At 54.3% G+C, this 9,626-nt stretch overlaps 1 protein-coding gene across 1 annotated transcript in view; it reads left to right on the top strand.

Annotated features, from left to right (window-relative positions):
- The window catches only part of Cdh22 (cadherin 22), a 66,122-nt gene extending 57,204 nt beyond the window's left edge, over positions 1-8,918 (top strand). The window contains exons 10-11 of the mRNA XM_038331699.1: positions 4,315-4,566; positions 8,383-8,918. Of these exons, the coding sequence (XP_038187627.1) occupies positions 4,315-4,566; positions 8,383-8,918 (788 nt within the window). The remainder of the gene's footprint in view (positions 1-4,314; positions 4,567-8,382) is intronic.
- The last annotated feature ends 708 nt before the right edge of the window (positions 8,919-9,626 follow it).

Consider the following 9,626-nt stretch of genomic DNA (forward strand, 5'->3'; position numbering starts at 1 on the left):
TCCCTTTTGGGGTTGTCCTCTAAGACAAGCTTTGGGGACAGGGTAGCCTTAGCCTGATGAGGTCAGAGCAGCCACGGAAAGCCTCTTCCTCCAGCCCTTCAGCCCCGTCCCTCAACATCCCAACCCCCACCTCCTCGCCATATAAATATCTTAGGTGACAAGCGACTACCCCAACCCATCTGCTTCTTTGTACAAATGTGTAGCCAGTTTGGAAATGTGATTTATAAATATTGCCTTTGCAGCCAGGGATTGACGCTGATGGATGTAGGGCCAGATGGATGGATGCTACTCCCGGGCACGGGTCCCGCCTTGAAGGGTGGGGCGGGCCTGGGGTGGTCAGTGGCTTCTCAGGAAGGCAGCTTGATGGAGTCAGGACAGTACCTCAGGAATCCCCTTCCACCGGGCGGAGGTATGGCAGGGCTCTGAGTGCTCAGAACATCTGACCGCGTAGTGGGAGACAGCAACCCTGGGACAGCATCTCTGTCTTGCTTGGCAGTTGGAGGCTGGGCCAGGGCCAGCCGCTCATTTCTCAAATCTGTCTGCGTCTCTCTGCTGCCACTACTGCTATTGTCTCTCACAACACACACCGACGTTTCTGACCTGTAGCCCATGACAATGCCTGTATTTTCCATTGTAAGTGTCCTTGGCTACCAGGCAGGTTCAAGCCAGGGCAGAAACCATGTCTGTCTTATTCACAGCCATGTCTCCAGGGCCTAGAATAATCCTGATGTATAGGGAGTGCTCAGTTCAGATTTGCTGTGGAATGAATAGATGATGTATCACGGGGTCACTTCTTGGTTTAAAGCCCACGAATCAATGGTCACCTGCTTTTCAGAAAGTAGCTCAAGTTCCTTACGAAAACTGGCCTGCTAAATTTCCCAGGATGGGCTTCTGCCTCCCTCCAGCCACGGGCTGGGCTTCAGCCTCAGCGCCAGCACACGGGCTGTTCTTGGTTCCTGGACTTACCCCCCCCCCCAGGACAAACTTCCACTCGGATATCTATCCCTTCTCCCAGGAAACTCTCCCCGATCTCCCATACATGGTCAGGTCCTCTCACACAGTCTTCCCACTCTGGTCCTTTCCAGTACTCTCACGGTGTGTGATCCTAGACTGAGCTGTGGGCTCCTTCAATTAGTGTTCGCCTCTGACATCAGCAGCTGAGCTCTGATCCAGGCAACAGCTGACTTAGCTCGACATTAATTCCCCTCAGCCACAGGCAGGCAGCCTAGCGGCAGCAGTTAACTAAAAACTGAAGAAGGAAGAGAGAGAATGAGAGAGGGAGGAAAAGAGGAGGGAGGGAGGGAGTGAGGGAGGGAGGGAGGGAGGAATTGGTAGATGGCAAGCAAGGGAAGATGGATGAAGGACTGGAAGCTGATGGATGGCGGAAGGAGGATGGATGGACAGTTGAGGGATAATAAATAGGTATATAAAGAAGCATGGATGGATGGAGAGGTAAATGACGAAGAGTGGATGGGTAGGTGGGATACAGAGGATGGGTACAGAAGTGCATGGTGGGTGGGTGAGTGCTGAAGGGTTGAAAGAGCAGAGATGGAGGATGGCGAATAGCTAGAGGAGAGACGGACGCTGGAAAGTGGACAGATGTATGAAGACGAGAGGACTGATGCGGGATAGATCTGTGGATGGATGTGTGTATGTGTGATGTATGCGTGGATGGGTGGATGGATGATGGAAAGTGAATGCATGTATAAAGGCTAGAGAATGGATGGACAGATGAATCTGTGGGTGGTAGAGGGTAGATGGATGGAGGATGGGTGGATGTCGGAAAGCGGAAAGGTGTGTGTATATAATGAGAGCTAGAGCCATCTCTCCAGCCCATAGTCACTTCTTTGAAAGTTTGAAAAATGACGTTTATTTATTTTGTGTCCTGAGTCGGGTGCAGGGAGGCATGCCACATGGCATTTAGCGGTCACAGGCTAACTTGTATGAGTTGGGTCTCTCCATCCATGGTTAGTCCTAGGGGTGGAGCTCAGGTCATCAGGCTTGGTGCGAGCCCCTTCATCGGCTGAGCCACCATGCTGGCCTAACAAGTCACTTCTTGCTGAGCCTAGTTTACATATACACCAGGGAGCGCCTGCCCCAGCCACGGTTAGGAGCTAAATGTGTGTTTCAGATGCCCACACGCTGATATATGAGAAGTGTCCAGTTGGTGCGGATGTACCCCCTCCATCCCCTTCTTTGCCCTCTGTGCTTGGGTCTCCTTTCTTCCCTGGCAGGAGGCAGTGTTTCTTAGCCTGAGCTGCCTCAGCCTTTAAGAGGAGGCTCCAGAGGCTAAGCCAGAACTCGAGGAGCTGCCCCATAGCTGCCACTTAGCCTAAGAGTTGTGGTCCCTTCAAACTTCACTCCCTTGAGACTGGCATAGGGCCAGGATCCAGCTGGCCAGGAGAGAAGAAACAAGCGCCCATTTGCTTCTTACAAGGTGACAAGTGCCACAACAGGACCGTGCATGGGTCCAAGTTGTCAAAGCAGGGCATTGGAGCTATAAACCCCTCCTTCCCAGGGAAGTGGAGAAAAGAAGCCACGGAGAAGAGGTTATCTCTAGATGAAGCATGACGAATGAGGAATTTGCCCAGGCAAGAAGGCAGAGGGGATGTCCCAGATAGCAGAGACTTGCAGAAGCCAGGCAGAGACATCCAAACGGGGAGCAGGTGTGGGGCGCGGCGCGTGCGAGAACTATCAACCAGCATTTATGAGGAACTGTTGTGTGCTGGGAACAGTCTGTTCCATCCTCACTGCGAGGTGAGACCCTGGTTCTGTTTCCTGAGGACAGAGCGAGCTGGTGCACGGTGCATACGTGTTATTAACACTTACATGGAAATGTTCAACCGTGCACAACAGTGGGTCGAGAAAGACACTGAACCTTGTCACATCTGAACCTCTGCCCACCTGCTGTGTGTGTCCAAGGCCGTGAAGCAGGATTCCCAAGGGCTGTTTCCTCATCATTGTGCCCATGGTTAAGAAGACCAGACTTAGGAGACTATGGAGAGGGGCAGCTGGGGAGACTAGCTCTGCCCTGGGCTGGGGTAGCTTAGAAACTAGCCCCAGGAAGACCTCAGTTTGCCTCTCCACACACGTATAGGTTTCCTTGAGATACCTGGGACCCACAACAATGGGAAAGGACGCTGGGCTCCCAAGGTCTCAGGTGAGAACCCATGCCGACAAGGTTAAGGGGAGCTGGGCCCGGCAGGCAAGCAGTAGGTCATCAACAGAGATGGAGTGTCACTCCTGGGACTCTGAGCCATTCAGACCCCCCACGCTGTGCAGGACTGAGAGGCGCTCCCAGAAAGCAAGGGTCAGTGCTGCCTGGTACACGTGGGACAGATGTGGATAAGGCAGGAAAAGGGGAGGAAGTGAGTGCCACCTGTCCCTTGGCCTATGCTGCCAGGCCAGTTTCCCTTTGTCAGTTTGCCTGGTCTGGTCTGCAGCAAGCTCAGGCTGGGCACTAGGCATCGCTGTGCAGTTTACCCCTCTCTCTGGCCACCTGTGTGAAAAAGACAACTTTGGGTAGGGAGGCTGAGGCTCTGTGGTTTCCTCATCTGGCCATGACGGCTGTGTCCCCACCCCAGAAGCTCAACTTTTTTTTTTTTTTTTTTTTTTTTTATTTTTTGAGACAGGGTTTCTCTGTGGCTTTGGAGCCTGTCCTGGAACTAGCTCTCGTAGACCAGGCTGGCCTCGAACTCACAGAGATCCACCTGCCTCTGCCTCCCGAGTGCTGGGATTAAAGGCGTGCGCCACCACCACCCGGCTGAAGCTCAGCTTTTTAATGAACACCCATGCTCCAGAACGTCTGAGTAACATGGAGAGCAGAAAGGCCCCTCGGCGACAGGCTCGTGCCAGCTAGGGCTGCCAGCCACCTCTGATGACCTTGGATTTGTCAAGGTCCAGCAAACCACAACCAAGGACCACAGGACGTCTAAAAGCAGAGTGCATTTGAAATGGGAGCTGAGTCTGGAACAAAGCAAAGCTTTGATATCAATGGGGGAAAAAGTTGGCATAGCCAAGGCCAGGACCTTGGCCCAGCTGGGGACAGAATCTTGGATTAGCTGGGAACAGTACCTTGGCACAGCTGGGAGCAAAACATCTTAGAATTGATGAAAACACACTTGGGACAGCTGGGAACCGAATCCGGGGACAGCTGAGGACACCCAGGGGCTCTGTGAGCCAGAGGATCTCAGCAGCTGGGGCAGAACTAGGGTAGATCCTTGGAGAGGCAGCAGTTTGGGGTGGGCTCAGGATGCGGCTGCGCCTGGGTCTGGCCCAGCCCTGAGTCACACACCGCCCATTTCTTCCGCACAGATAACACAGCTGCGGTGCATACGCAGCACGTGGGCTTCAACCGGCAAGAGCAGGATGTGTTCCTCCTGCCCATCCTTGTTGTGGACAGCGGGCCACCCACACTGAGCAGCACGGGCACCCTCACCATCCGCATCTGTGGCTGCGACAGCTCCGGCACCATCCAGTCCTGCAACACCACGGCCTTTGTCATGGCTGCCTCCCTCAGCCCCGGTGCACTCATTGCTCTCTTGGTCTGTGTCCTCATTCTGGTCGGTGAGTTCATGCGCATCCCACCATTGTTGGACCTGGACATCCTTGCCCAGACAGACCACAGCCTGGAAGGGAAGGGAGCCTCAGTCTCCCCTATATAATGATAGACTGGCTAGAACCATCTCTGACCTCTACCTGCAGCTCCTGTAGGAAGTCTCTGAAGTGTGGATAGTGGCACAGACTTCATGCAGTGCCCCTCCCACAGTTCAAGACTGCCTAGTGTTTAAAACCCCATGTATTGCCCAGTCTGGTGGGTCGCTCCTGGAATCTCAGCACTTGGGAAGTTGAGGCAGGAGGATTGCTGCAAGTTCAAGGCTAGCCTGGGCTATATAATAAGTTCCCGACCGACCTGGACTACAGAATGACACCCCTTATCAATACAAAGAAACAGGGAGCTGAGGTGTGACCTAATTGGTAGAGTGCTTGCCCACCATCCACGAAGCTCTGGGTTCAATCCCTGGTACTGCATAAATCAGGGGGTGATGGCTGTGATCCCAACACTAAGAAGTAGAGACAAGAGTATCAGAAGTTAAAGGCCATCTTTGGCTATACAGAGTTTGAGACAAACCTATTAGACATGAATCTCTGTTTCAAGGAGGTCAGGAGGAGGGAGATGGACACCAAGCCTAGCTTTTAAATTCTCTTGTCTAGTGCCCTTATTTGTTCTCCGCAAAGAGAAGCATGGCTGCATGGCTAGGTGTATCAACCCATTTCTCAGATGAAGAAACTGAGGTTCACAGAGGTTATTTGGCTTGGCTAAGGTGGCACAGGTTAGGTCTCCTTAATCTGCGTCTCCACCTCTAACTCTACCACCTGTCATGAAACAAAACTGGGGACACCTTAGGGCACCTGGGACAACGTCTTTAGACACTGGGGACACTGGTACCAAAAGCTATTTGAACCCCGGTGTCCCTGGTGCGAAGACATGTGGACAGCCTTTGACTGCTGTCACAGCCATGGCCACTTTAGTGCAGACTGTAGACACAACAGCCAGAGCACGGAGTTCTCTGGAGACCATGCTCACCAGCTCTGCCCAGTCCCCCAGGAGATGACAACCCCTCCCTTGTGCTGTCCATCCTCCAGTGACCTACTGCGCCCCTTCAGATCCCCGCAGAGGCCAGGAGCGCAGCCCCCTCCCTCCCCAGCACAGCCCATGGCTCGGAAACGCTTTTTTCCATTGGGTGCACTTTACAGCGGTTTCATTTTCCGAGGCAGTGCAAACAAATTTCTGCCTAATTGCCCACAAACGAAGAAAGTGCACATCAGTGCTCTAAAGGTGACGGGCGGAATCACTGATCAGGTCTGGCACATCTGTCGCCCGCCGCCCGCAATCCTCACCATCTGCTCTCCTGGGCATCCCCTCCACAGCCCTGGGTCTCCAGCTCCAAACGCTGTCCATCTATCTTCTCCACTTCTCTCTCATCACGTTCCTTCCCTCCAGCCCTCCCTCAAGCCTCTAGCCCCGTTCCCTTCCCTGTTGTTAGCTACCATGTTAGGCAGCAAGCTCTTACCCCGTGCGTGCGTGCGTCAGTGTGTGCGTGCGTGCATGCGTGCGTGCGTGCTGTGGCCCTCACAGCTGGCTCTGGCTACAGGTCTGTCTGGGTCTGTCTGGAGCTGATAGAAGAGTCTAAACCCTGCCTCAGGGTTTGGCATGTGTCTGTCCATCAATGTATCCACTCCTCTATCCATCATCAGTTATTTACAAATCCATCAGTGAACTCCTCTCAGATGTTTCCACAATAGGGTTTATCACTGAGCAAGAGATTTTTATTTAAATTCATTCTCGGGGCTGGAGAGATGGCTCAGCAGTTACAAACACTGGCTGCTCTTCTGGAGGATTTGGGTTCCATTCCCAGCACCCACATGGCAGCTCGCAACCATCTGTAGCTCCGTTGCTGGGGATCTGACCCCTCTTCTGGCATCGACCAGCACTGTGCATGCACCGCACAGACACACAGGCAAGCAGAACACCCAGACACACAACACATAGTAAACTTAAAAATTATACTTTTTTTTTTTTTTTTGATTTTTCGAGACAGGGTTTCCCTGTAGTTTCTAGAGCCTGGCCTGGAACTAGCTCTTGTAGACCAGGCTGGCCTCGAACTCACAGAGATCCGCCTGCCTCTGCCTCCCGAGTGCTGGGATTAAAGGCGTGCGCCACCACCGCCCGGCTTAAAAATTATTCTTAATTTCAGACATGTATACAATGTATCTGGATTGTATCCACCCAACTCTCCCTCCCCCCAGACTTTCCCTACATGTCCCCTTCCCGCCCTCAGGTCCTCTTTGTGTCTTTGCTATAATAGCCCACTGAGTCTCCTTAGTGCTGCCTGCACAGGTGGTCGTCCACAGGGAGCATGGTCAGCCTACCAGTGACCACACCCCTGAAGAAAAAAAAAGCCAGCTCTTCCTTTCTAGGCTTCTGCCAAGGTAGCTTTAGGGCTGAGGGTGGGACCTTGCTGGCCCCTCCCCTATCCTTGCTGGAAGGTCAACTGGCTTGACCACAGCTGCTGTGTGACACCAAGTCCAAAAGACAGCAATCACAGCACCCCTCCCTCTTCTCCAGTTCTTAAGTCCTTTCTTCCCCCTTTCCATGTTCTCTGAGCCCTGGCGGAGGGAGAAGAGGGAGTGGGAAAGAGAGTGGGAAAGTTGAAACCTTTGGGTGTATGAGATTCTCTTGGTCAACCCAAAGGAGTGGAAATTGGTCCAGGCTGGGGCGGGAGAAACTGGAGCTGGTAGAGGCTAGTCAAAGCTACTGGAGTTGGTAGAGGCTAGTCAAAGCCACTGGAGTTGGTAGAGGCTAGTCAAAGCCACTGGAGTTGGTAGAGGCTAGTCAAAGCCACGGGCCTGCAGGGCAGTGCCGAGTGGGGGAGTGTTGCTGAGGGACAGGTCCTGGGAAGACAGCTAGGGAGCTGGGGGAGCCGGAAGGAGAGCCAGTTTGGAGGACAGAAGAAGGTGTTAGTGACGTCAGCAAGGTGGGAGGAAGAGGAGAGGAATGTGAAGTCTTGGGGGCTGGATGAAGGATATGAAGTCATTTGTTCACTCCTCCTCTCAGTCAGGTCTCCCAGCAGCTCCTCATTCATTCATTCATTCATTCAGCAAGCAAGCACACATCTAATGTTTGTTCCATGCCAGGCACCAAGCTAGGGGAACGTTTTTGGGTCTCAGAGGATATTTATTGGGGTTAACTTGGCAGGACCTGGGCTGTGGTGAACTGTCCATCGCTAGCTGAGAGGAGGAAAGGGGAGGCCTCAGAAGCAGATCTAGGACCCACTAAGGTCCCACAGTTGTGATGAATTCCTTGCAGCTGCTGCTGCTGAAGAGGCCACACTAAGGAGAGAGAGAGAGACAGACAGACAGACAGAGACAGAGACAGAGACAGAGACAGAGAGACAGAGAGACAGAGACAGAGAGACAGAGAGAGACACACAGAGACACATAGACAGAGACAGAGACAGAGAGAGCGCTCTGACCGAGACACTGAATGAGATGCAGAGAATTCCGAAGGTGGACAGAGAAGGGCAAGGACAGAAGACAGACAGGTGCCTTCAACCTTACAGCACCTAGAGCCAAGGATGGCTGGCCCTCAAATCGAGTGTAAATCCTTAGCACAGCTCCGCTTGGCAAGCCCAGTCCCACTAGCCATATTTCTGCAATCTGCATACCTCCTGAGATGAATAGCTCACCACCTACCTTGAGTGTCAGTTCAGTTCTCACTGTAAGAAATGGGTTGGGGATGGAGGGGATCCAGGCAGTGTCCTATGCTGAGCTCAGCCCTCACTCTGTCTCCTTGTCTTTCCCCATCCACCCACCCCGCAGTGCTGGCTCTGCTGATCCTCACCCTCAGGCGTCACCACAAGAGCCACCTGAGCTCCGATGTGGATGAGGACATGCGGGACAACGTGATCAAATACAACGACGAGGGCGGCGGCGAGCAGGACACCGAGGCCTATGACATGTCAGCGCTGCGGAGCCTTTACGATTTCGGGGAGCTCAAAGGTGGCGACGCGGGCGGGGGCACGGCCAGTCCCCCACAGGCCGCTTCCTCCTCCGAGCGCCACTCGCTCCCTCGGGGACCGTCGAGCCCGGAGCCGGACTTCTCGGTGTTCAGAGACTTCATCAGCCGCAAGGTGGCGCTGGCGGACGCGGACCTCTCGGTGCCGCCCTATGACGCCTTCCAGACCTACGCGTTCGAGGGCGCGGGCTCGCCGGCTGCCTCGCTCAGCTCGCTGCACAGCGGCTCCACCGGCTCCGAGCAGGACTTCGCCTTTCTCCGCGCTTGGGGCCCGCGCTTCCGGCCTCTGGCTGCACTCTACGCCGGCCACCGCGGGGACGATGACGCCCCGGCCTCCTAGCCTCGGCCAGTCCAGCAGCGCGGCCCCGACGGGAGGGGACCTGAATGGCCCCCGCGCCGCGACATGACCCCAAGGGGTGAAGCTTGGGAGGACTCAGGAGTACGGGGGTGGTGACCAACGTCAAGAAAAGGGAGGGGAACCCGGCCTGCGGGGGCCCTGGGGTTGAAAGGGACCGCGGAGGGGGAACCTGGTGCTGGGAAAGGACCTGGGAGGAGAAAGCAGAGGAGGGCGCTGCTGCCATGCCCGCCCCAAGGCTTTCTGGCATCTAAGAAAAGATGAAGGAAGGGCTGTTCATTTACTAAGCGCCTACTGTGTGCTGGGAGCTACCCAGAGACTGAATGCATTGTTGTAGAAGCTATGAGGTGGCGTCCCAAAGGTGCCAGATGGGAAAGCCCCCCAGAGAAGTGGTTGTGACCTGCCCGGGGACACCCAGACAGCAAGCGGTCGCGCCTCTGGCACTGACCATCTGCCTGGACAAGTCACCTCATTTCTCTGGGCCTCAGTTTCCTCATCTGTCAAATGAGGTTAATAACAGCACCTACCTCGAAGATTTGAGAGGATGAGAAGGGTTCATGTGTGAAGTTGTTGGGCAGTGCCTGGCACAGAGTAGGTGTTCAATAAATGCTCGCCTTTGTTACTACCCTTATCCTTGTGATTACTGGAGGCGCGCGTGTCTGAGCTCACTCCCTCACCCTTCTCCCACCCCCC

This window comes from Arvicola amphibius, chromosome 5, assembly GCF_903992535.2.
Source record: "Arvicola amphibius chromosome 5, mArvAmp1.2, whole genome shotgun sequence".
NCBI classification, from domain to species: Eukaryota; Metazoa; Chordata; class Mammalia; order Rodentia; family Cricetidae; genus Arvicola; species Arvicola amphibius.